The sequence below is a fragment of the Mauremys mutica genome, chromosome 7 (genome assembly GCF_020497125.1).
Source record: "Mauremys mutica isolate MM-2020 ecotype Southern chromosome 7, ASM2049712v1, whole genome shotgun sequence".
Taxonomy (NCBI): Eukaryota; Metazoa; Chordata; order Testudines; family Geoemydidae; genus Mauremys; species Mauremys mutica.
In genome coordinates, this window is record NC_059078.1 from 90,330,593 (window position 1) to 90,358,418 (window position 27,826).

The 27,826-nt window shown below is 39.8% G+C and overlaps 1 protein-coding gene across 1 annotated transcript in view; it reads left to right on the forward strand.

Moving 5' to 3' along the window:
* The window catches only part of IPMK (inositol polyphosphate multikinase), a 76,989-nt gene that overhangs the window by 35,732 nt on the left and 13,431 nt on the right, over positions 1-27,826 (forward strand). Inside the window, exons 3-4 of the mRNA XM_045024112.1 lie at positions 9,046-9,142; positions 17,160-17,332. Coding sequence (XP_044880047.1) covers positions 9,046-9,142; positions 17,160-17,332 — 270 coding nt within the window. The remainder of the gene's footprint in view (positions 1-9,045; positions 9,143-17,159; positions 17,333-27,826) is intronic.

A 27,826-nucleotide genomic window follows, 5' to 3' on the forward strand; every position in this document is an offset into this window, starting at 1 on the left:
TTCTGCCAAAGATTGGCCACTTGACCAGGTGGATAATCCATTTGATCTTGTTGACACCTGGCTGTGGGGGTCATATTTAAAGGCTCTGTTATAGTAAAAACTAGTTTTCCTTCTAAAATTCAGTTTTCTCTGCCCCAAGTCACTTAGATGCATTAATCTGTTTATAAAAATTCTTGCAATTTTTAATAGGAACTAGTATTCCCTGCCCCACCCACACCTTCTCTTAGTCAAAAACAGATGAGTTGTTTGGGCCCAAGCTCCCTCCCCACCATTTCCCTCCAAAAAGGTACTTGGGGCAGAGACTAAACATCCAATTTATAGTTTTAAACCTGGACTACCATTAGATTCTATAACTTCCATTTGTGCTCTCTGAAAAATATAGCTCATGGTATATGACATCCATACCTACGCCAGTATGAACTGGCATAAGTTTGTTGTGCAATTTTTGATTGATTATATGAAGATTTTACAAAAATATATGTTTGACTTTGTACTACTAATGGGCGTATTTTCGAAATTTCCATACATGTGTTACACAGAATGGTGATAACTTGAAAAAATTAAAAATGATTGCTTTAAAAATTGGATTTTATTAATGTCACATTACCCAGGGTACAATCTGGACTGAACAGCTGTGTCCTCTCAATTCTCCAACCTGGGGTGCCTTTTTTACACTGCTTTACTGTGAGAGCACCACTCCTGGTCTGCTCATACACTGCCTCCAACATGTAAATTACTTCCAGCTATATTGCATGAATGCTATGGCCAGGCGCTCTTAAATTACACTGCAAAGGAACACCACCAAATTCCCAGTCCCAGACTTTTCCCCAGAAATGTGTATCTTGTACTGCCCAGCCCCCTCTAGGACAACACAAGCTCATATAAAGTTCATCATTTTATTAATAGAAAATGATATGCACAAATCCGTTATCTCTAGTGGAGTTTCCCAAACACTTCAATGCAAGCACAATGGCTTAGATAAAACAATAAAACAAGTTTATTAACTACAGAAAGAGAGATTTTTTTTAAGGGACTACAAGTAATGAGGTATAATTGGTTACATATAAATAAAAGGTAAAACGCAACTAATATCTAACAACAAGCTAGAGTAAATTCAAAGCAAAGGTATTTCTCATCATATGTTCTACAGTCTTACTGGTTGAATTCCTTTCTGCCACGATCTCTTCCCTAGTCCAATGATGATTCCTTTGTCCATCAAGTGTTTTGAATGCCGTGAGTAGAGATGAAGGGAGCGAGATTTTTCAGGGGTCTGTTTCCCTTTCTTATAGCGCTCTCTCTCTCTCTGTATTTTTTTTTCCTTTGAAAATCCTCTCCAGCTGAGCTTCAGGAGACTGAAAGTCTGTTTCGACAGGAATCTCCAGCTGTTTCTTTGCCAAGATGTAAAATTCTCACTCACCCTTTTTTTTTTTTCCTTTCTGCCAAAGATTGGCCACTTGACCAGGTGGATAATCCATTTGATCTTGTTGACACCTGACTGTGGGGTCTGTTTGTCTGTTGTTTCTGAGGAACTGGTTTGTAGCTGTTTTTGCAAACTTGGAACATATCTCTCTAATATTGTACAATAGAATCTTTATGTACCATGTTGCCACACACTTTTTACCAAGGTAGTAATGATCAGCCAGTTATGAGTTTTCAAATGATACCTCACAAGGCATGCTTTGTACAACATTAATCATAGTCTTGTAAAAGGAGTGAACATAAGGTGCAGACTGTCACTGTGAATGAGTGATGTATATGCTGAAGATTGTGTGTTTGGAATAAGCAGTAACCTTTGGTTCCAGGCAAGGCTTATTGATGGTCCATGTTTCCAACTTTCGTAGTTATTGTGCACACAGCATGTATTGCTTAATGTAGCATTAACTGTAATGCTGTTGTATGAGCTCAAGGGGAGACTGACCTGTCCTCACTTACAGACAGCCCCCCAACCTGAAGCAAATACTCACCAGCAACCACACATCACAGAAAAAAAACCCCACTAACCCAGGAACCTATCCTTGCAACAAAGCCCGATGCCAACTCTGTCCACATATCTATTCAAGTGACATCATCATAGGATCTAATCACATCAGCCACGCCATCAGGGGCTTGTTCACCTGCACATCTGCCAATGTGATATATGCCATCATGTGCCAGCAATGCCCCTCTGCCATGTACATTGACCAAACTGGACAGTCTCTATGCAAAAGAATAAATGGACACAAATCTGACATCAGGAATCATAACCTTCAAAAACCAGTAGGAGAACACTTCAACCTCTCTAGTCACTCAGTAACAGACTTAAAGATGGCAATTTTGCAACAGAAAAGCTTCAACAGACTCCTATGAGAAACTGCTGAACTTAAATTAATATGCAAACTAAATACCATCAATTTAGGCTTGAATCAATTTAGGCTGAGCCATTACACACATTGACTTACACACATTGTTAAGTATCCTCAAACCTTCTTGTCAAACTGTCTGAAATGGGCTATCTTGATTATCACTACAAAAGTTTTTTTCCTCTCCTGCTGATAATAGCTCATCTTTAATTAATTAGCCTCTTAGAGTTGGTAGGGCAACTCCCACCTTTTCATGTTCTCTGTATATGTGTGTGTGTGTGTGTGTGTATATGTATATATATATATATATATACATATACACACAATCTCCTTACTATGTGTTCCATTCTATGCATCCAATGAAGTGGACTGTACCCACGAAAGCTTATGCTCAAATAAATTTGTTAGTCTCTAAGATGCCACAAGTACTCCTGTTCAAGTTACCATTGTTGTAGGTATCATAACTGAATTTGTTGACTCCTGTACTTGTGAAATTTAGTTGCATGTCCGTGGCTGTCTTAAAACAAAGTAGACAATGCAATTTCACATTAATATGCAAGATCCCCTATTCAGTTCATATTCAGCATTCTGGACTTTGTGTCTGATTACAGTGTGCTTACTGGAGTGCATGCAATCAAAGGAGAAGATGTCCATTAGCTGCTGATTATTACTACTGGGCTCTTTATTATGAACAGGCATTGCTCTCTTTTATGCATGAGAATGAGCAATGCTTCCTGAACAATTTTTTGCAGTTACTGCTTAATTGAGTGGCTTTCCCAGATCTTCCTCCATTATGAACCAAATACATGTTCTTAGCTGACATAGTTCTCCCCTCCACCCGCCAAAAAAAAGTTATCATGAAAACTGATACTGAGATCTGTATTTAAAGAAAAATAAGTGATCTGGATATCGTAAGTGAAATTAGTCTAGGTTTAAGAAAAAAATCTCTATTGCTTTTGGGATCAAGACAACTTTGTAGGAGGCTGATTAACATAATGCTCTTAATTCCATTTGTGACAGTGTACCCCATAAGGCTTTATGGGGGGTACTTACAAATGTATGTGTGATAACTGGAATAGGGTTTTGCTACATATGCCATGTAACACATCTATGTAAAGGTTATGATCTACTGGTTATGTTCATACTAGTTGTATGCAGGTACCATTTGTGTGTTCAAAGTTATGAACATTGGCCATATACTTGCTTGATTTCTAAGTAGCCTTAGTTAGAACGTTTGGTCACTTCTTGGGAAAGGAATGTGCAAGTTAAGTGCTCAACCAGGAAGCACTTAACAGACAAAAGAGCTTGGAAGACTCCACATAAGAAGTCTACCTGAGGACGTTCAAAGTAGCATGCGGGTAATAGCTGCTACCTGCAATTCCTGAGTCATGCATGGGCATGTGACTTGCCCATGTGATTCCGAATCTCCATTTTTGTGACTGGATTCTACATGGGGAGAGAGGGATGTCTACCCAGAAGAGAGAGTGTATTTAAACCGTTGGGAGACCCCTCCACTTTGTCTTCAGCTGGCAAAAGAGGGAGCCTCTCCACACCCCCCCCCAGGATACTTGAAATAAACTGGAACAAAGAACAGTAACTACAGGGGGTGTGAGTGATTGCTGGACCCAAGCTAAAAGGAGATTGGCCTGTAAAAGGGAGCATTCTGGAACTGGTGAGGATCTTATCTGTATTCAGTTTGATTAGACATAGATTTGAACATTTTATTTTATTTTGCTTGGTGACCTACTTTGTTCTGTCTGTTACTTCTTGGAACAACTTAAATCCTACTTTCTGTATTTAATAAAATCACTTTTTACTTATTAATTAACTCAGAGTATGTGTTAATACCTGGGAGGAGCAAACAACTGTGCATATCTCTCGATCAGTATTATAGAGGGCGAACAATTTGAATTTACCCTGTATAAGCTTTATGCAGTGTAAAACAGATTTTTTTGGGTTTAGACTCCATTGGGAGTTGGGCATCTGGATGTTAAAAACAAGTACACTTCTGTTAGCTGCTTTCAGGTAAACATGCAGCTTTGGGGCAAGTAATTCAGACCCTGGGTCTTTGTTGGAGCAGACGGGAGTGTCTGGCTCAGCAAGACAGGGTGCTGGAGTCCTGAGCTGTCAGGGAAAGCAGGGATAGAAGTAGTCTTGGCACATCTGTTGGCAGCTCCCAGGTGGGTTTCTGTGATCCAACCTGTCACACCATTACATTGGTGTTGAAGCAGAAACTCAGCCTTTAGCATGACAGCAAGATATTTTTTCCATTTTAAAACACAGCTGTTATACATCTGCTCTTCTTCATAAGATAGTAGACTATTTAAGAAACCTTCTTTATTCTTAGAGCGATTAAGCCCTGTTTTTTATTTGATCTTGAAGTTGGGATATCCTACTGCATTAGTGTTCTAAATCTACAGAAGTGTATTTTTGGTACCTTCCCAAGTCCATGGACACTAATATTACTATCATAAAAGTAAGTCAAACTATGATTCTGGTCTTAAAAATTGTAGAAATGGCATCTTTTAATTCAGCGTGCTGTTCCTGTGTCTGTTCAGAATCATATCTGCTTATTTTATTGGCTAAAATAAATCTTTATTAGTACCATAAAACCAAAGCAGGACTGGTAACTGAACTATTTTTTTTTCTTCTGGTTCACGTGTCAACAGAATTGTCGACTCAGTTTGATTTGTAGAATATTTACCATCAATGTGAGCTAAGAGAACCCAGATCCAGGTTGACAATGAGGAAATCAGTCTCGTTACTCGTAAACTGAACAGATTTGTTTTGGAAGTCACTAAGTCAACAAACATGAAACCTCCCAATGCTGTTATGTAGGAATTTTGTTTTTCAGAGTAGAACCCCATTTAAAGACTTGTTTGCATGGTGTGGCAAAGTGCATATGTTAACATTAAAAAGTACCTAGTTCGAGGTCTACCCTGGGCAGTTAAAGTGCAACACGTTAGGGTGCTTTACAAATTACACCCCTCTGGCACACACTGCTGCACAGTGTAGACAAGCCCTTTGTCTTCATTAGTGATTTCACTCGTAAATTAGGGGTTTTCTTGTTAATGTGCTCAATCATTAACATCCTCATCAACACCCTCAGTGACACCATAGTGTGAGGCAGCCATCATGCCTCGAGAGGTAGAGCAAACCACGAGTGAGCTTGTCTTGCTTTTTTACCAACTCAGGGTATCTGCAAGGAGAATATGCAGCTGGAGTTGCATAAGGAGTTCACCAGGTGATCAGAACAACAGTATGGAACAGCTTGGGTGCTGGCAGGAGGACCTAGGGAAGGCGAAAAGCAAAGAGAGAAGCAATTCTGAGCTGAAAGGGAAATGCTGGTGGAGTATTTTCTTTATGATCAGGAGATAAGGAAGTGAGACATGGCATTTCAGAGGGATGTGATTGAGACGTTTGAGGATCATGAGTCATTCAGCTCAAAGCTGTCCTGCCCAAATCATCTGTTTACCCATGGCCAATCCCATAATGTTGTCTCCATTGTACTATGACCTCCAACCTATGGACAGCTCTCGCTGTGGGCGAAGCCAGTCAGCAGTTATCTGCTGCACTCTGTTTCAGTTTGAATATGGATGAAGTGAACACATCCTGATGTGCAGTTCCTTTCATATAACATGGCACAACATTTTCAGTTTATTTTGATGTCTGATGTTTGGAGTGTGTTGCACTGTTACACTCTTGCATGTCACTGTTGCTGTTTTGCACTTGTTTTTTTCATTTTGCACATCCTTTCAACTTTGTCATGGGATCTGGATGCCTAAATATGCTGATCTTTAATAAAGCTTTGCTTAGTCACATACTGAATTCTGGAGTTGCAGTGGATAAATAAAGAGAAATAACAGGTCCACCAGGTTTATTTCATACAAAAATATTGCAAGACCACATTTCGTTTCACTCCCCTGGCCCACATTCTGGCATCAGCATGGGTATACTTCCCACACAGCTCAAATGGGGGTGCACAAGGCATCCCACGTGGCTGCTGTTGTAATGGACCCTGTGCCAGCCTCAAGAGGTGCACGAGGTGGCTGTCTGTAAGCAGACTCCAAATCATGGGTGTCTTCAATCCATTCTGCCCCCAGATATTCCCCCTTGTATTGTGAAGCATATGTGTGTCTGTGCCATGTTTGGCATTATATATACTACAGTCCAAATGAGTCTGTAAGTAGCACCATCTTCCTTTCAGTCAAAAGCACATTCTGCCACCATTCTTTACCTGCTTGGTGTGTATTTGTACACTCTCTTGCCAGGGCAGTGGAAATCATAAGTCGTCTTCACCCAGGGGATCAGAGGGTAGGCAGGGTTGGCTGAAATGAGAATGGACATGGACATCCCACTGTCACTTGGTCAGAATCCAGTATCCACTTACCTTCACTGAAACAGACCAGACCTCCAGAACACCCTCATCTTGTGTACTCTACCATGTGTATCCTATGTAGGTGTCCATGACTCTGACATAGTAGTCCTTCAGAATGATGAAGTAGTAGCCCTTCCTGTTAATGTACTTGCTTAAGTTGACGAGCATATGATAAATATAGACGTGCCATCAATAGCACGTGCACAGTTTGGGAATGCCATCTGTTTGAACCCCACGGTTATTTCTGAATAACCTCCCTATGTTGCTGTAGAGCAATAATTGCTTTCAGATTTCTGTGACCACTGTCCTGAATATGGATTTGCCAATCCCAAAATTATTACAATAGATCGGTATGGAGTTGCTGGGTTCCATAGTTCAGTAGCAACATGCTTCTGGACCATTATTGCTTCTCTTGTCGGAGTGTTTTGGTGCTCCAGGCCCCAGGCAAATTTTTTTTCCCCCACATCTCCAGGGATCTTGCTTTCCTCATACAAATGTTCTGGGCCTACTGCTGATTGTATGTTTCCATCACAATATATAGTCCCACCATTCTGTGCTCTGGTCCTGGGAGTGGGGTGATGGTGTATTTGCTGTGAAAGAGAACATCAGCTGAGTTGAGGCCTCTATATCTGTGTGGTGCTGATCTCTTCTTGGTGTACTTTTAACAGCACCACCGCTGCCTTCTCTGGGGAAACCGACTCTTTAAATGTCTGCCGGTGTCTCTTAGTGGCAGCTTTCACAGAGGCAGGCCAAAGAAACATTGCCTTCATAAAAAATAGTAGTTGTTGGTCCTAGTTGTTGGAATGAGCAGGTTGCATATCTTAAAGCACAAGCAGGTAAAAGCACAACAGCTTGTGTCCTGGCAGGCAATGGATTTCCTGGGCCTAGATCATTTCTGCCCACAATTCCCAGAGGGGACAGACACTTTTCCCACAGCGCCATGTGAACACACACTTAAAGTGGTGCATCAAATTAGGCTAAATCAAGATGACTAACTTGTGAGTGCTCAACTCAAGGTTAGACTGAAGGTAAAATGAAGCCTACGACAAAAATGCTTAGACCAGCTTTAACATTCTGCTGCTTGATTCTCCAGTGTACTTGAATTGACATAAATGGTCACAATTGAGGTTTGTCTTGATGTTTGTGGCATTGTAACTAGACTTTTTTGTTCACCTTTGTCCTAACGCCATTGTGGTATCATTTAGTTCAGTTTACCATGTAACATCTTCAGTTTTGAGGAGGAGATTCAATTATCAGAAGGAAATCTCCTGCCATGGCTATATGGGTTAGTTTTGCAACATAAACAGTTTGGAAATGCAGTTAAAACATTGCAGTATGGTCTGTTGCAGAAAGAAAATGTTAGTATTTCTAGGTAACTACTACACTGTGCCTGGGGGGTCTTCCGGCACAGTTACTACAGTGTGGATAGGAATTGACCCGCATCTGCAACGGCTTTGGAGCCTTGCTGTCTACAAGTGTTAGACTTGATGTTTAACAGTGGTCTGTATCCTTTATTAGTGTGGACACGCTTTTTTTTGTCTAAAACCCATGCTAGTAAAACTGTGCTCTAAGTTATCTGCAGTGCTGCCGGCAGCTACGTTCTCTGACAAAAAATTCCATTCCACGCTAGCCAGCGAAATGTTTTTTAGAATCCTGCTAGCAACACCACCATTTAAAAGTGGTTGTAATTATAGAACAGTCTCCTAAATTCCAGTTTACATGAATGAGAAATTAATACTTCAGAAATGTAATAAAGAGCAGCTACTATTCCCAAACAATTTTTTCCAACAGTTTCTTGCCAAATTCAAGAAAAAAACAAAAGCGGAGGAAAACAGATGTATCTGAATAGTGTGTTATGGCTGTGTAATTATTCAAAGGATGTACTGAGGGTATTTTTTTTTTGTGGGGTGGGGAGTGAGGAAAAAAGAATCCAAACTGGATCTGTATTCTAAGCTTGATACAATTTAAAATGGCTAAAATCTATAGTAATCCTTCAAAATCCAGGATTTAGGATAGAAGAATGAACTCAGTCTGTACTATCTGGCTTTTTAATACCAACAATTACAACTGAAATTTTGATAAGAAAAGATTAACTAATTTGTTTTTGTTCAAGTTAGCTAATACATTATTCCATGGATAGTAAAAATCAATGTATGTTCTGCATGTTGGAAGATTACAAATATCTTGAATTTCTCATATGTACTTTATAATCTCTTGTAGGTTTTTACATGTAAAGTGGTTGTAAACATTCTAGAATGCAGGTAGCTGTTGGCTCTTAAAAATATAAAATGCATAATTTAAAGTTATATGTCCCCTCTTTTGTTTCAGGTTTATGCTGCTGACTGTTGTGACAGTGTTCTTCTAGAGCTGCGGAAATACTTGCCAAAATATTTTGGCAGCTGGTCACCACCTACTGCACCTAATGGTATTGTTTTAATTTTATGCTAGCTGCCCAAACTGGATGGGAAATTTTCTGGGAAATTAGTTCGGCAATACCAACCTTTGTAACTTTTTTGTAGATTAATCCTATTCCCTATAACACAGAATAGTATAACATACAGTATATACAGTATAACAGTAATTTAAATAGGTACCCTGTTTAAGAAGAAATTTTAATGTAGGAAAAATGTTTTGTCCTACAGATATTCCTGAGTCTGAGTGAGACCAAGGTCTGACACCTTAAAACTTTATTTGTATTACGCTGTAAATATGTTACACTTTTTTCTCTGATCTTTCTGGTGGGTAACTGGAAACAAAGATACAAATTTCTGCTTTCTATTTAAGAAATAAACTAGTGTCCCCACTATTATCCATATGGGAAGATAGAACCTTTGGATAGGGAGACCAGATATCCTGATTTTATAGAGACAGTCCCGTTTTTGGGGGCTTTTTCTTATATAGGCTCCTATTACCTCCCATCCTCTGTCCCAATTTTTTACACTTCCTATCTGGTCACCCTACGTCTGGAACGGGACACTATAAAGCCCATCTAAATCTTTGGCCACTTTTTAATTAGCAGTTGATCTCTTTTTGTATAATTCTATTACGTGTTGCTTATGCTCCCTGTGGATAACTTGTTTTCCATTAACAAGTTTGAGTTATTCTGTGTAAAGAAATTCTACTAGAATTCCTTTAGTGCCTGGTACCTCCTTGGTTCACATTAATGCCTTCTTGTGTTTGTATTTGGCAGTATCTCAAAGAGCTTTTTTTATAGTACCTATCCTCTTTATCCTTCATTCTTTGGTTTGGAGTCAGCCCCTCTGGGGCTATCCAAGGTCCTTCTGCTGCAGCACATGGCTTGTCTCCTCAGTCATGGAGCCCCCTGCTCCCCTTTTTCAGCGTGTCCATCTCTTTTTCTCACTCCTGCTGAAATGTTCCTGTGAGTCCCTCAAGTTTATATGTCTTGTTATTAACACCTGATTCTCTTTTCCTGCTGCCAATAACTTTCCACTCTCCAAACACCAGCCCCTTTGTGGAGAATGCAGGTTCTCCTAGGCTTGAGCTAGCCCATTGTCCTCGGGTGTTTCCAACTGAATACCTGATTGTAAAGGTCTAACAACTGAGTATTGTTCTTGCTCTGGCTGAAATGTGAGAGTCCTGTCAGCCCCAGGTGGAATCCATACACACGCAGCGATATTCAATAATGCAGAAATTTTCATAAGAACTTGATAATATCAACCAGAATTTGTAAACTGTACAGAAAGCGTGCCAAAATCGTCACTACCTCTGGGAATGCTCTATTGGGAAAGGAGTGGGGGTTGGAGAGAAGATTGATCTAGACCAGGGTTTGGCAACCTATGGCACGTGAGCTGATTTTCAATGGCACGCTGCCGCCTGCCGGGGTTGGGGTCCCGGCCGCTGGCCCTGCTCAGCCCACTGCCGAGCCCAGGCCGGCAGCGGGCTGGGCGGGGCCGGCAGCCGGGACCCCGGCAGGCAGCAGCGTGCCATTAAAAATCCTGCCCGGCCCAGCCTGCTTTTCTCCGCCCACTGCTCTTTCCTGCAGGGGTAGGGGGCAGAAGCTTGGTCCTGCCAGCTGCTGCTGCAGGGCAGCCTCCAGCGGCAGCCAAGCTCCCTCCTCCCCTGCCTCTTCCCCTAGCGTGCTGGGTTCCTGCCCCTCCTCCTCTCCCTCCCTGCTGCCGAACAGCTGATGGTCCTGGAGAAGGAGGGGGAGCCGGAACTACAGCCGCAGCATGCTCTCTGCTCCGGAGGAGAGGTGGGGACGGGGCCTTGGAGAAGGAGGGTGGGATCAGGGCATATCCCCTCCAGGAATATGAGAGCATCCTCACGACTCCAGCCCACACTCCCTGCCCTGACTCCTGAACCCCCCCCCATGACCCTAGCCCTGTGCCCTGACTCCTGCACCCCCCACACATACCCAGCCCCCCAATGCCCTGACTCTTGCACCCCCTATATCCCCACCCTGAGCACCAAACAGAAGCTCCTGCAACCCCCCCCCTCCCAAACATTCCCACCTGCACCCCTCACTCCAAATGGAAGCTGCCCATGTAAGAGCTCCACACCCAAACCTCCTGCCTCAACCCTGAGCCCCCTCCCTCATTCTAGCTCCTGGCCAGACCCTACACCCCAACCCCCAGCCTGCTCCTTCACCTCCAGCCCCTGTGCTCAGTGCACTCCCACCCTCAGTTCAGTGCAGAGAGAGAGAGGAAGAGGATGGGCTAAAACCAGGGAGAAGGTAGGTACTCCAGACCGGCAGTGGGCTGAGCGGGGCCGGCAGCTGGGACCCTGGCTTTCAGGAACCGGCGGATGGAACCCCAGACCGGCAGCGGGCTGAGCTGCTCAGCCCACTGCCCGTCTGGGGTTCCGGTCGCCGGTCTTGCTCAGCCCGCTGCCGGTTTGGGGTTTTGGCTGCCAGCCCCTTGCCAGCCGGGGTCACGGCCACAGGCCCCACTCAGCTCGCTGCCAGCCTAGGTGAATGGAACCTCAGGCCGGCAGTGGGCTGAGCGCGCCTTCGGTGTAAGATCAGCATTTTAATTTAATTTTAAATGAAGCTTCTTAAACATTTTTGAAAACCTTGTTTACTTTACATACGACAATAGTTTAGTTATATAATATAGACTTATAGAGAGAGACCTTCTAAAAATGTTAAAATGTATTAGTGGCACGCGAAACCTTAAATTAAAGTGAATAAATGAAGACTTGGCACACCACTTCTGAAAGGTTGCCGATCCCTGATCTAGACATACTGCCGGGAATGGTAGACTTGCAGTGGGAAAGAGAAGGACTGTTCAGAGTTGAGATTGTTGAAGATACCTGGGAGGGGACAAACAAATGTTATTGTGAGGGCCGTGAATTAAGCAGGAACAGTTGATAGCCAAGATGGAGGATGGTGTAACTTATTTCACAGGGAAAGGTTGGAAACGAGAAGTCTAAGGCTAGATCATTAATATTTGGGTGAAATGGGAGAAGATGCCAGCTAGATTAGATAAAATAATACTAGAAAACATTGATGTTCATAAACATACTTATTAACATTCATATATCCCCATACATGTGGAGCAGGTGTCCTGCTCTATTTAAATATAATGTTCCATCAAAGAATGAAGGGAAAGTCTGTTTAGGCTTTCATGTTCACGATTTAACATTAGTCAACAAGCTGGTGTGTGTGAGCCACAGAGTTGTAGGATATGGACAAGTTGTCTTCTCCCAATCACTACCCCCAATAAATTGCTGTAAAATTGGAGCAAGACAAATTTGATTTGAATTTAGATTTCATGGAGGGAGAGTAATTGAAGATTATTAGCAATGTACAATAACATGATTCTGAAGTATCAGAGGGGTAGCCGTGTTAGTCTGGTTCTGTAGAAGCAGCAAAGAATCCTGTGGCACCTTATAGACTAACAGACGTTTTGCAGCATGAGCTTTCGTGGGTGAATACACACTTCTTCGGATGCAAGACGTGGGTATTCACCCACGAAAGCTCATGCTGCAAAATGTCTGTTAGTCTATAAGGTGCCACAGGATTCTTTGATGATTCTGAAGGCATGCATAAGCCAAAATATCCATTTTAAATTGTCTGCTGAAACTTTTAGGGCTCTGACTATTGCTGCCTGGCTATTTCTCCTATTTACTTTTCAGTACTTCATTACTATTCAGTGTATTTTGCTTTTGGGATCTGATTTCTTCACCTGGACTAAGAACAAAGCAGATCAATATGAATTATTTTCAAATTTTTCCTCATTTGTTGCTGATAGCAACTTAGGTTCCCCCCTGCTTCATTCATTTATTTCAAAATGTGTCTTTGTAAGTTATGAAAACAAATCAGATGCCTCAAATAATTATTCCACTACTTCTTCCAGCAAAGACTGAATGCTTAAGCAAGTTCATACTGATGCAGGGGTGGGCAAATTATGGCCTGCGGACCGGATCCGGCCTGTGGGATTGCCACCCCCGTGGTGCCGTGGGCCCTGCGCCGCTTCCGGAAGTGGCCAGCATCATGTCCCTGCAGCCCCGGGTGGGGAGGGTGCGGGGAAGACAGAAGGCTTTCTGCGCTGCCCTTGCCTGAAGGCACTGGCCCCCGCAGCTGCCATTGGCTGGGAACGGGGAACCGTGGCCAATGGGAGCTTCGGGGGAGGTACCCACAGGTGAGGGCAGAGGGCTCCCCCCTCCCACAGGGACATGGTGCTGGCCGCTTCTGGGAGCGGCGTGGGGCTAGGGCAGGCAGACAGGCAAGGAGTCTGTCCTAGCTCCGCTGCATGCCGCTGCCACCCTGGAGCTGCTCCAGGTAAGTGGCGCCGGGCTGGAGCCTGCACCCTGAACCCCTCCTGCACCCCAAGTCCCTGCCCTGAGCCCCTTTGTACACTCCGCATACCACCTGCATCCCAACTCCTTGCCCTGAGCCCCTTCCTGTACACCACACCCCCTCCCACACCCTGCACTCTTTCTTGCACCTCAACCCCCTGCCCTAGCCCTACATTCATGGCCCTGTATGCAATTTCCCTACCCAGATGTGGCCCTCGGGCCAAAAAGTTTGCCCACTCCTCTTATAGACACAATGAAAATAGAGCCATAGTCAGGAAAATGGCAACCGGGAATAATACTCAGTTCTTAACTTCCTGATCAGAAGTCTCTTTCCTCCAGATCTTTCAGTTACATGAACAGTACTTATAAGTGCTGGGGAATAGGTCTTATTTAGGATTCTGTGTTTCATACCATGGTATAACTGTGAGTAGAACACTTTATCTCCAAAGTACATGTATATCAATTTGAAACTTACTTAACCCTCAGAACTGTAAAGGGGACTTAAAATATTGTCAGGATAATAATGAACGCTTTTTGAAGTGCAGTTGTGCTCAGGAAAATGTATCAGAAGTACACTCTCACTCAAGAGATCTGATCTCTTTGTGAAGAGACTTTCATCAACCTGATTTACTGACAGCTTTTATTACTTTTAACATCTGTGAACACTACAAAATCAGCCCTGCTAGAGGAGAGCAAGCTGGTTATATTCTGGCTCATTCATCAAGAGGAATTGTTAACTACGTTACAGCTGCTGAACTTTTACTACTTCTTTTTACTCTTAACTGATTTCAACTGTGGAAGTGTTCTGTAGCTTTTCTATAGCTTACTTTATGCTTTGGGGGTTTTATATATTTTCATATTTCTCTAGACCCAATTAAACACCGAAACACAAAGTAATGTAATAATCAAATAGGTTATATTTGAAAAAAGCAAAACTGTTAGGAGGGAGAAGTGTTAAGTGTGAGATTTGGGAATGGTTTACAGAAGACCATAGTTGGTAGAAATGGATGTGTGAAGAATATTGGAATTATCTGTTAATTTTGTGAATGTGAGATAGATACAGAAGTGTGTGTGTGTTTGTGGACTTGCTGGTTGTTGTGTGGTTAGCTCTCTGGAACATGGAAGGTTAGTTCCAGCTGGAGCTCTCCCCAGGCATCCAGGACCCTGGCAATGACTCTAATTCAGTTGCCTGCTGCTCATATGGAGATGGTTGGAAGATTAGTTCCTACCTTCTCTGGAGAAATGCATAAACCAGTTTGTCCTTATTCAGGAGCCCTGCTCAAAACTTCAGGAGCCCTTTGTGTGGGAACTTCTTAATAAAGGAACTTTGAAATGGGTAAAAGAGAGCCTATGACTGTCATAGAAGCAGAAGTTGCAGGGCTCAGCCTGTCTTGCTCAGCCCCAGTTGCTGTGTGTATCTGCATCAAGTAGGACCTACTTAAGCTAGGAAGGAAAGACTTAATTTAGAGAAGATAATACATTTGGGCTATTGTTACTTTAACCTTATCTCTGCTTGTGATGTTCCTATGGATAAATAAATCATACTTGGTTTTGAACAAGCTGTTTCCTGTCACTGCTGTCCTTACCAGCTGGTCACAGCTCCTGGAGAGAGCCTAAAGCAGGCTTCTCATTTGTACCTGAGGTAATAAGATTGGTACATGGGAGGATGCTGTAACTTGCTGATTCAGTCAAAAGTGGGGTGAATTTCAGGATTCCACCCTGAGAGAAGTGCAGGTATAGGCCTGTCACTTGAAGGAAGTGCCCCACAGAGGAAGTGAGAGAGAGGCCAAAGATAAAGTTCATCCTGGACCTGGAACAGGATGTTTCTCCTTTTATTCACTGAGTGCAGATAGTGGGCTCAAACCTGTTCCTACACAGAACACGTAGTCCCTGGTTCAGTTCAGACAGTTGCTACCGTAGAGATATCTGCTGTGATACACAGATGAAAGCATATGCTCAAAGTAGTGGAGATGTCTAGAAGATATTATTGTTGAAAGACTTTTGCTGTAGAAGTGTGTTTCAAGATGAGATTTGAAGGAAGAGAAGAAGGTGGTTTGGATTGGTGTGGAAAACAGGAGAAAGATGAAGAAAAAGGGAGTAATGAGTGTAAAATGGCAAGAGTATAAATGAGAGCAGAAATGTAGATTGCACAAAGTTTTGTGCAGGATCTTGAAGGAGATGGTGAGAAATTTGAACTTGATGCAGTAGTAGTATTAGGACTTACAAAATTCTTCTTTTTAAAAGGAAATCTTTAAACAAACCCTTGTATTCTTGAAACTCTTGTGCATTTTGGCATGGCTGCTTGTAAAGGAGTCATGTAAAATGAATGAAATGATGGTCTGTAAAGGTGAGGAATTTTTTTCTCTCATGATCATGTATGGCTTATAAGTTCAAAATTGGCTAAACAGGGGATCTGTGTCCAGCATATGAGAGAATACAAATCTGATGACTGCCGGGAGAAAAGAATATGCATGCATTTATTCACAGGGTGCTAAATGTGGCCCTAAAGTGTTTTAGTTTCAGCAGTAGATATGCTGAAAACCTGTACAATGGGTGTCATGTTGTCTGAAAGTTAGATTTGTGACTAGTGCTAACGTTTCTGCACTCTTTTCCTCCACCCCTTTTCTGTATACCCTGGTCATCTCCCCATCTTGTATGGAGTACTGACATGTATTAAGGCTAAGCAAATGTGTGGAATGGGGAGCATAGTTGTTTGGGAGCCTAGGGGTGGGAAATAAGCTGATAAAATGTACCCTTATCTCTTGCAGGCTCTTTCTGCTTCAGGGAAGGAATTGTAACCGTTTGAGTTGCATTTCCTTCTCTGCACTCCTCCTGGGGTGACACAGGAAATACACTGCTCCATACTCAAACTGACCCTAAAGGCTTTCTAACCTACAATATAGTACCTGGTACCTGTGAAAAGTGGAGACGTGATCGCACATAAGCATGTCTGAAAATGCCAACAGAGAGCATTTTTTGCTTGGATAGACATACAGACTTGATGTAACATCTTGAATGTATTTCTATCCAAAAGACTTATGCGATTGTAAACAGTTTGGAAGTTTCTGTTCTGTTTCAGTTAAAGATTTTATTGCACACACTAGGCCAAAATGCTTTGTTGCTGAGTACAGATGGAAAGTTCTGTCTTGAACTAGGATGGTCAAACTGGATGAGAGAAGTGGGTGGAGAATTTTTATTTTGCTGTGGTAAGGATATGAGATGAGCCTTTTCCCCCTAAAACAACAATTCCCATTGATTTTTAATTCTACTTGTCTCATGTTTAAAGATAATACTTACCGGTAATTTTATCATTGGTACTTATTTTAAATTTATTAAAGACTCATGTGAATCAAACTCATGAATTCCTTTTCAGCAATAAATTTGAATCTGATTCAGTACCGGATAGGCTGTTGTAATTAATGTGTTTTCCTGAGGCAGGAAGATTGGTGGCTACTTTTTGAGACTTAATTGCAACAGAATTTGTATGTGTACTGTGCTAGTGAGGGGTTTAGTCTGTTTGTTTGTTTTTTATTCACTGGTACAGATTTGTCCTCCCTATTCTAACACTTAAACTTAACATCTAAAGTGTGCTCCCCCCCCCCCCCTGCCGCTGATTCAGGCATAACTTATATAATAAAGTACTTTGTGTTATCCTATTGTTAACAGGGTTGTCTTTTTAACAGATCTGTACCTAAAACTGGAAGATGTGACCCGTAAGTTTAATAAGCCGTGTATAATGGATGTGAAAATAGGCCAGAAAAGTTATGATCCATATGCTTCAGCTGAGAAGATTCAGCAACAGGTCAGCAAGTACCCACTAATGGAAGAAATTGGGTTCTTGGTGCTAGGCATGAGGGTAAGACCTAATCTTTTGTTGTATTCAAATTCAGTTTATGCCCTGGTCTATTGCTAAGAGTTAACAAGATTTAACTAATAGTTTTCTAGTAAATAACACACTTCTGTCCCTCCTGTGTCACTAAAATGTTATCTGAGTAAATTCACAAATATTATGTCACATAAAATATATTTAAAAACACAGCTCTTGTTTAAAAAATTTCTTTTAACTGTGCAATGTCCCTTCCAAGATCCTAACCATAAATTGAACATATAAATAAATATGATACAAAAATATGTCAAGTTAGAAATTGGGTCTTTTAAAACTGAATTTAGTTTTGTCCCAAAGATTTATTTTCACTTGTCATCATCTAAACTTTGGGGATTATCAAAGCAAATTTTCCTTGTTTTTTTTTAATTATAAAGAATATATTAGTTACTTTGTATAGTAATAATCCCACATTTTAATGTGTTGGTTTGTATTATTTTGGTATATTAAAAATATTTACAAATAGAATGATTTTATCTTGTCAGCAATACATATTAAGGCAGCTTTTGGCTTTGCTTTCAAGACAAGGGCTCTAATCTTGCAAATACCCACATTTGCTTAACTCTGCTTATGTGAGTAGTCCAATTAATGTTGTATGGGGTCTATTCGTGTACAGTTAAGCACATGCCTAAGTGTTTGCAAGGATCAGGGCCTGAGATATTAAATAGAAATAGATGTTATATTTTTCTGAGATAAAAAGAAATTTGATGTTTGAAGTTTCAAAGAAATTTGTGGTATGTGGAGACAGATGCACACATACATTTACAGTCTATTCTGTTTTTTTTTTAAAGTTTTATTTATAGTTATGCTTCTTTCTGACTTCAATGTTTACCACTAACAGTGCACAAAGTTAAGGTTTTTTGGCATCATTGGACTTTAGTTCATGAAGATATTGACCACATAATGCGAAGAGACACATATTGTGCATTTCTCCAGTAAAGGCAGTGCTCAACAACATCATGATTGACCTTTTCTTGCACTCAGCCTGTCCAGAATAATCTTCATGATTGTTTCAAATACAAAATTTCTTTTCCTCATCTCTTCCACGATGTCTTCCCCCCCCACCCCCTTTCTAGGAGTAATATTTCTTTATATTGCTAAAGCACTTTCCAACCACTTTTGCACTAATTATTGAGCAGTGGCAGAGATTCATAAAGTAAAATAATTGACAAGGATTTTGCTTATGAATATTTTTGCTTGTTTTTGCCAATATGGGGTCATTTTGAATAGCTAGATGCTTCTTTCCTGCATTATCATCTTTTGGTGTTGATCTAGATTTTGTTTGAGAGTCAGACAGGATTTTATGTTTCAGTGAACTGACACTTGGTGTAAAATCAAAGAATTACTCTTGGGGGCAGGAAGGAATATAGACCATGCTGCAGCTCCTTCATTAATTATGTTGGGGACCAAGAAGCTCTTTGAGACTTGTTCTTGGATAACCTAATCATGAGCTGTATGGTCTCCTAATCTGAAATTTTGATTTAGTTTGTTTCTGGTGCGTGCATATACTTATGCTTTAATGGGCTGAGGGAAACAACATATCTAAAGGAGAGAAGGTAAAATGCAAATACAAAAAATTTAGCTAGTTTCTTGAGCACCACACCGAGTGTGTTCTCTATCAGAAGCAGACTTTTCAAACATCAGCTTCTCAAGCATTTGTATGCTTGTATCTAAATAGACATTCAAGGTAATGCACATTTGAGACCTGAGAGGGGCAGGCAGAGAAGATTACAGACCTTTAGAATATCTGAACTGAACGATTGCATCTTTTTTCTTGTCCTTGTCTGTCTGTCTTACTCCAGGTCTAAATCAAGACTTTTTACTTGTATTATTACTAACCCTGGAAAATGTATTTGTAACAATCTTGCATAACTTCCCTTTTATACAGAAGTGTTAAGCAGTTTATGCTGGATCATTAAGCACATAAAGATTTCGCTCTCAAATCTATAAACCAGATCATGATGTCTGAGTGCATTAAAAACTAAGCTTTATAGCCTTGAGGGCAATAGAGAGCTCCTTTTCATTAGAAGAACTATCCCATGGACTACTTAGATCATATCTAATCTTCTGTAAACAGTTATTTTGTACATCGATTGACACATTTTGTAGAAGCCTGTCAACCAGATTATCCTTTTCAGAAAGACTTTATTTTGTTATCGATTTACTACACACTTCAATTTGGGAGGCATTTTCTGTCTGTATTTATAGTAGATGAAGAGTGTTACTCATATTTCCTTCATTTTGTTTTCTCATTGTGATATCCTGTTACTATTTTAAGAGGGAGATCTTTTGGAATAGTTTTTCTGGGATCTGTTGGGGAAAAATAATATTTGATCTGAGATTTCTGCTGTCTCAGCTAATACTGTGCTGGTATAGAATGTAAAAATGAAAATTTAAGATAGATGTTTGTTCTGGAGTCTTAATAAAGTAGATGATGGGGTTTTCTATATATGGGTATTTAATTGAATGGGGGCAGCAAATTTAGATGTTAAGCCAAAAAAATGAAAAAGTTACGTTGAATTTAGTCACAAGTTCAGAAGTGAATGCATTTAATTTGTGCATGAAGTGTCCTCCTAGGAGAGCTTCATTGTTCTAACCATGGCTTCAGGCACTAAGATCATCTGCATTCCTAGTATTGTGCCTCAGAATTCTGAGACAATGTGCTGGGGTTAATTTGAAGAGGGCTGATTTTCTTATCCAATGAAACACCAGAAGCTTACATAGTTAGTCCATGAAGATGTAGACCTGACCAGGCATCAGGTGAAGCTGACTTTTGATACAAGTGAGATGGTAACAAGAGCTGCCTCGTCTGGGATGGAGGCATCTGGGTTCCACCAAGAAGTCTAGAGAGAGAGCGAGGGAGCTTGAGGACCTGCCTTAAGCCTGAGACCTTTTGTATGGGGACCTTGTGCAGGGGTCACTGCAGAAGGCAATGGGGATAGAGGCTGCTTTATTCTCTTCAGCCTGTGTATCTCAGGTCCCTATGTTAAGGGAGAGCAAGGAGAGGCTGTGCTTTGTAAGGTGGGTTTCATGTTGAGAACTGGCCTCAAAGCAGCCCTGTACCATCTGCCCAGAGCTGTCTGCTTAAGCAGCATCAAAAGCCAAAGGGTCCAAAGCCCTTCATCTGCAAGCATCAAAAACTGAAGGGATTTTGAAGGTTTTCAGGTTGCTTAAGTATCTTAACTGAATCTTTTCATACCTTTAACGTGTTTGTGCTTCATTAAAGTTTAACCTTAATGCTGAAATTCCTGGGTGTATAACGATTGTTTTGAAGATAATTCCCACATCTCTAATGTTTTTTACCCTAAACTACTGGTATGTGCTCTCAACCTTTTTAAGGTACTGTTTGGGTTTTTTTTGTTTAGGAATTATAACATGGACACATAGTACTTATGAAAGATTTTATTCTCCTCCCACATTCTCTTATACAATGACTAATCAGAAACAATTGGATTCCAGTCCCATAAGGAAGGATGGACATTATAGCTCTGCTGGAATGTGGCTGATTTTAATTTATTGTTCTCTTTATATAACCTCTCTTCTCTGACCTGTAAAACACTATATTTTATATGTTTTTATAGTTCACTGACAATGTAAACACAATGCTTATTTTTACATTATTTTGTAATTGTGACAACTATTAGTGTTTACATTCTCTGTCATTAATTGTGGTGGTCTTGTTCACATGGAAAATTCATTCAGCTTCGTAGCAATAATTATCTTCTCAGCCGTAGTTCATCTGGACACCATGCTGTCCTATCTAGTGCCATTGCGGTATCCATTGTGGTATCTGGATTTTGTACATCTTGTACAAAAGCTGCAGAAATAGTATTTCTGTTGTTTTGTACGTATAGAGAGTTTGCTTCTTGGAGTACACATTTTTTGTATAATGCTCAGCTAATAATGGATTCACAAGACTTTCCCTTATACCCAAATCTCTTCTGTTGGTTAACTTTTTCCGGAGTTCCTGTTTTATTTTTGGTAAAGATATGATTTTAATTGATTACTTCTGTATGCGATCATCTGTTACTCAATATGCCAGCGGTCATATGCAAGGGATGTTGCCCTCTAATGGAGAAGATGATAAACTAAGGGCATTATAATAAAGAAAGTAGGCATTTCCCTGTTCTTCAGTCTCTCCTCTTGATACAGTTTATTATTAGAGATGATGATCTGTAATAATAAAAATTGTTGACTAATTCAGTAGACTGCAGAGAATTGCTTTCAAGGATCACGTATTTAGTTTCATCAGTTGCCAACAGTGTTAAATATTTCTTAGCTTTCATGTGCTTGAAAGGGTAGTATGTAGAAAGATCTACAGAAATTGAATTTGCATGATTGTGAACCATTCAACCTTCCATGCCATACAGAATTTGTTTTGCAGAGTGAAACATTCTGAGAGCCATGAGGTAGAGAATGGGAAGTAGGGAATCCATGGTGGATCTTTCTCTTACAGAGTGGTCTGCACAAAAAGAGAGCTGGAGAGGCACTTCTTTAGAGCAGGGGTTCCCAAACTGTGGACCGTGGTCCAAAGGTGAGCCATGACACAGTTCCAGGTAGTCTACCGGTGCAACTGCATTGTCTAGTCAAGCTCTTAATACTTCACGTGACTTGTGTAATCTAAATAAAAGCTATATAAATGTAATGATTTGAGCTGTATATGTTGGACAAAGTATAGAAAAAACTTGTATTTTTTTAAATAAACTGCAGTATGTTTAATTATTGCAAGTACAATGGTGCATTTCACTGCAAGGTAACCTAGCAACGTGTACGCAGTCCACCATTTACAACTGTAAAAAAAAAAATGGCAAAACAATATTTCAGTCTGACATGGATTTATTAATTTTTGAAAATGAGAAGTGTGTGCTGTTGGAGAAAATAATGAAAGTCCTGGACCAACTACAGCTACACAAAATGAGCCAGTTGAAGGAATAAATAAAGTGGTAAGAAAATATGACGACAAATACTTGAAGTTTGGATTCTCCTTTAGCGGATCGGATGAGTGCCTGTTGCCTCACTGTGTTGTGTTAACTTACTTTATATTTTTAGTTACAATATTTGATTCTTTTCCAATTAGTAGAGAGTAGAGTTGGGTCTTTACTTCCACAGCACAGAAATCCAGATTTTACCATAAAAAAAAATTGAAACACAATATAGTGTTCAAAGTTGGACAACTATTTTGTTTTAAAATAAAAAAATAACACAATGTATTTTTAACAATTTTGTTAACGTTGTGTTGCTTATTCAGTTTCATACATTATACATTTATACAGTGTTTTTTCCCTGTGTGAACATGACATTTTGCTCTCAACATTTTTTTTTTCAACTGTAGTTTTAGTAAAACTGTTTGGTTTCAAAGATCTTGAAGCTTTTCTTTGAGTGCATATTGCTAGGGATTTCTATCATTATAATTGTTTACATTAAAATGAAAAGGAAACATACATTGTTTATTTACAGTTTATATGTATGTAATTAAAATAATTTTCCTCAAGAAGCATTAATAGTGGGCCGCAGTGCCTATTGCAGTTGTACAGCTGGGCCTCAGGGGAAAAAAGTTTGGGAATCCCTGCCTTAGAGCATGTTATATAGCAGAGGTTTCCAAAGTGTAGTCTGCAGTTCACTTGCTGGTAGGCTGAGAGAGATCAGACTGCCCTCACATTACTAGGTCTCCTTGTTTCCAGCAGAGAGAACAGATGGGTGAACAAATAAAATAAAAAATAAAAGTAGAAATTGGGATTAACCATTGTTCAAAAAGCACTAACCACTTACAATAGCATAAGGGCAGCTAAAAATACATAAAATATTTACCTATTATTACTCTTTCCATCTAAGACATTGCTCTAGTTGATACAGGGTTGTTATGAATTGGAGGATGGGTGGAGAGAGTCCATGAGACAACCTCTCTGTTTTAATAAGGTTTATCCTAAAACACACTTGTGAAAAGAAGCAAGTGCTTTGTAAAGTAAACCCATTGTTCTATTGGAATATTTCTGGCAGTGTTTTCAATATACTAAACATGGGTGCATTTTATTTCAATGAATAGGCATTCCACTAAGTGTGCACACATGTTAATGTCTGAGGTATGTGAAGAATAGATTTGGAATGTGCATTCACTTCAGCGAACCTAAAGATTGTGCTCCAGATAGATTCATAGTCTCATATTGAACATGGATAAAATTGTGTGTAGTTCAGCGTGGGATTAGGTTTTTTTGTTTTTAAAAAAGGAAATTGATTGCAAAACAGCCAATTTTAAAGCAAAGAGAATTTAACACACAAGTTGAGAAATGTAAAATATGGTGTAGGAAACAAAATTTGGCACCCATATATGCGGTATAAGAGAGAGGTTTTAACAGCATATGCAACAGTGCAAAATACGTACTGCATAAATGCAGGTAAGGCCACATATAGCTTGCAAAGACATATTAACACGCCAACAATCTCTTTTATTTGCCCCACACTTAAGCAAAACAAACAAACAACAGTTCTTCAGCTCACCCTGGTCTATAAATCTCAAGGGATTTTCCCCTTTACTTCTCAGGCTGTCACTGACTCCCCTCCCAGGGGATTCTGGTAGTCCTGCTTCCTAGCTCTGAGTCACTGGATCTCCCTCACTCTAAACCCAGGTTCCTTCTTCTAAAGCTCAGCTGGTGTTAGCAGACCTGTCCCAGGTACACTGGCTTTGCTCCCTCTTAAAGAGCCAGTGTCACCCTGTGACATGGGAAGTGTTTGATTTTAGGATCCGTAACTTGAATTTCTTGACTTCAGTGGAATTAAATTTTCATCCATAATATTGCACTCAAAACATGTAGTCCTTAGTGCTAATGAAATTGTCTTTAAAGCATAGGGCAGTAAATTAATCTTCACAAGTGTAATCTCTCCTCTGTTAATAGAAAGTTAATACAGTTAGCACACAGTGTAAAGCAGACACATATCATTAGAGCTATTTTCATGGCTTTTCTTTCCAGCGTATGGAAAGTTTCCATGACCCAGATATCCTTGTTAAATATCTTGACTGACTTCAACTGAAACCATTTCTTTTATTGTTGAAAGTTCTCTCCAGAGGTGATTGTAGACCTCATTGCATCTAATACACTGTAGCAAGATCTGGGAGGTAATTAAAGGAGACTAGTAATGGAGTTGTTGAAAAATCTTGCACTCACTTTTCATACTCTTTTGACATTGTAAATGTGGTGAAAACCATAACATCACATTTATCCTACATACTCATGAGTCTAAATTTCTGAGACTAAAACTCAGAGAAACTTACTGGAAGTCAAATCCAAGATGATTGATTATGGCAAGTGACAAGCCAAGATTTTGATTTTCTGCAAAACTGTTTAGTTAGTTACCTTGTCTTCCCATCTTCCCCCTATTTGTCTGTGTTCCTCACCTGTCATTTCCTATCTGACATCTAGACTGTAAGTCAAAGATTTTAAGGTCTGAAGGACCACTATGATCATTTGTTTAGTCTGATCTCTGGCAGAATGTAGGCCACAGAATTTGATACAGTAATTCCAAAAAGTCAGTCCAATAAGTTGTGGTTGAACTTAAAGATATCTTTTTAGAAAGACATCTCTTCTTGATTAAAGGTTCCTAGTGTTGAGTAATCCACTACGTTGCTTGTTAAAAGTTCCAACGGTTAATTATCCTGGCTGCTAAAAATATGTACTTTTAGTTTCTCTAGGTCAGAGACTGTTGTCATTATTGTCTGTCCAACAGGGCTTTGATCATTGAGTGGGATTCCTATGTACTACCATAATATAAATAATAATAAATGAGGCAGAGACTGCGCACCTCCCCCCCCATTTATTGAAAGGTTATGGTGCAGCACAAATGTCTTAATTGCTCTTGAAAGCTTACCAACTCTGTGGAATAGTGTTTTGGACTGCAGATCTTTTGTATTTCAGAAAACATTTTGAGATAGTTCATAATTTTGAATGTTTTTCATAGGAATCCTCAATTATATTCTGCTTTTTCACTGAACTAATTTAAATCAGTTCTGAGTCCATAACTTGGTACCGAAGTTTTCTTTGTTACTTATTCAAGGAATGAGTTAAAACTGTATATTCAAACTGTATGTCTTCACTTAATTAATTGTATGCTTACTCAGAGCTGTTCTCCTAAACCAGTGTGCACATAAACCAGAACTATTGTTTATAAACCAGAGAACAAACTGTACACTTTGTATCTTTGTGCCTTTCTCACTCAGCAGCAGTGAGATTTTGTACCTTCATCATGTCAGTGCAAAAAAGAGAACATATGTCAACGTTTCTAAGTGAATTTACAGTCCTTGTCAATAACAATACAATACCAGCCATTAATAGAGATTAAGGGTATTAGAATGAGAGAATAAAAAGGAGTTCCTAGAGGTTTTTCAGATCCTTAATCCCCCCCCCCCCCCAAAAAAGTTTGTCAAAACTTAGTGGGCCAGGTCCTCTGCTGGTATAATGGGAACTATATTGATTTGCATCAAAATGTCTCAATATTTGTTTGCTTGCTGTGTTTCATCACGTCATGCTCTCCTTTCTGCCTGGATCTTCCAATCTTGTGAGCAGGCAGGCTATTGATATTTGAGATTCTTGCTGTAAGAGCAGAAATACCTTTATGTAAACAGAACACTGTATGTATAATTATAATAATATAAAATATATTTATATGTAAAAATAAATGAGACCAAATGAATAAATAAAAGCACTCCTGAATCAGTAATGAAGCTTAATTTGCACATTTATAAAACTGATTTTTTACATGTTCAAGAAGTCTGAAAAATATTTAATCTAGATATTTATTTATGAAACCAGAATAGTACTTTATTTGATAAAGATTCAGGTCTGTAGAGGATCGGAGGGAGGGGGTGTTAACCATAGTTTATGATTTTTAACAGTTTGTATATTTCACTGTCTTGCTCTGAAAATCAGTACTGGATTAGTATAACTAATATAATGTAATATTTGCCTTGATTTCTGTAAATCATCTTACAACTTAATATCTGAAGTTGGAGTTGCAAATTTTCAACCCAGTCATCTTATTAATGTATTAAACATTTTAAAAGGAGAATATTGGCTCCACCTTTTCTTTTGAATTTGAGGTTTACATTACATATTTGGTTTAATGTTAACTAAAACTGTACTTAAAAAGAGATCTCTCTCACACAAGGATCTGTTTGAACTAAACAGAAATAAGATAACACATTGACACGCCTGGAAACAAGAACAAAGTCCTGATTAAGTTCATATGAGGAGGGTTTTCTTTGAAAGTTAATCATTATTTGAATTTCTTTGCCGCCTTCTCTTGTAGAATCCAGATTATTAACATCTGTTTAAAAAGAGACTGGTGTGCTGGGCCCCAATTCTGCATCTGGGTCTGCCCATATGAAAACCCATTAACTTGGGGCTCCTTATTGGTGCACAGATCTGCCCACAAAGAATCAGATGCATGGTCTTTTTTGGGAGTCTAGTGGGATCAGATACGTGCAGCGATTCTTGGTAACATGCATAGTGCAGAAATGGCAGCTAACTTTGAAGGAAATAATTTTATTTTAGGTGATTTTGGCAGGGACCTTGAGATTTTACCTTCCCCTGGGATGTTGAATGGAGATCAAGTGGGCATACACCTTGCAGCAGTGAACTATAGTTCTAATCACTATTTGCATTGTGAAGAAGGTTACAGGTTTGGTTGGTCATGTGCTTGGCTAATGTATTTGACAGAAATGAGCTAGTGCTGTTGGTTGCAACACCTGGGTTCAAACAGTTTTTGGTCTAGAGGCAAATACATTTGGGGAAGGGAGTCTTAACAGCATCTGAGTGGGAAGAAAATATGGTCAAACGAAGTCAGGTTGTTTTAATTAATTGTGCTGGGTATGGAGGAGGAGTTGGTTACAGAGAGGAATGCAGCTGTAACTATGCAACTATTACTGTTGTTTGGCACAAGGTAATGATCGAGTAAAGTTAGGTAAGGGGTATAATGGAGTATTCCTATCAGATCCTGGGTTTCAACTCCACTGATTATGAGAAAAGGAATTGTTATATTTGAGATGTCAGACTTGTGTAGAACCCTCCAATAGGTCATTTCTATTGAATCCAGAAAAGATGTTTTTGAATAGAATTGAGAACCATCTTTATGGTTAACTGTCCTTAGATATTGGAAACAAAATTCCTAACTATAATTTATATATATTTCTTTTGATAGACATTCTTTAAAAGTAGTTATTAAAAATATATATACTGGTGGAATTGCAGCGAAATCCATTTGTAACTTGGGTAGCCTCGCAGTATTCATGTTAATGCACAGGAAGATTGAGAAATATATTCGTAACCATAACACTCTGGTATATTAAAATGCTAAAATATCCATTCACCAGACCTGATGGTTCTCTTCTTTTCTTTTGAACTGTAGGAATACTGTGTAAATCAATACTCTAAATAGTTACCAGGTAACTCTTTCTGACTAGTGTTGGACAGTAACTGT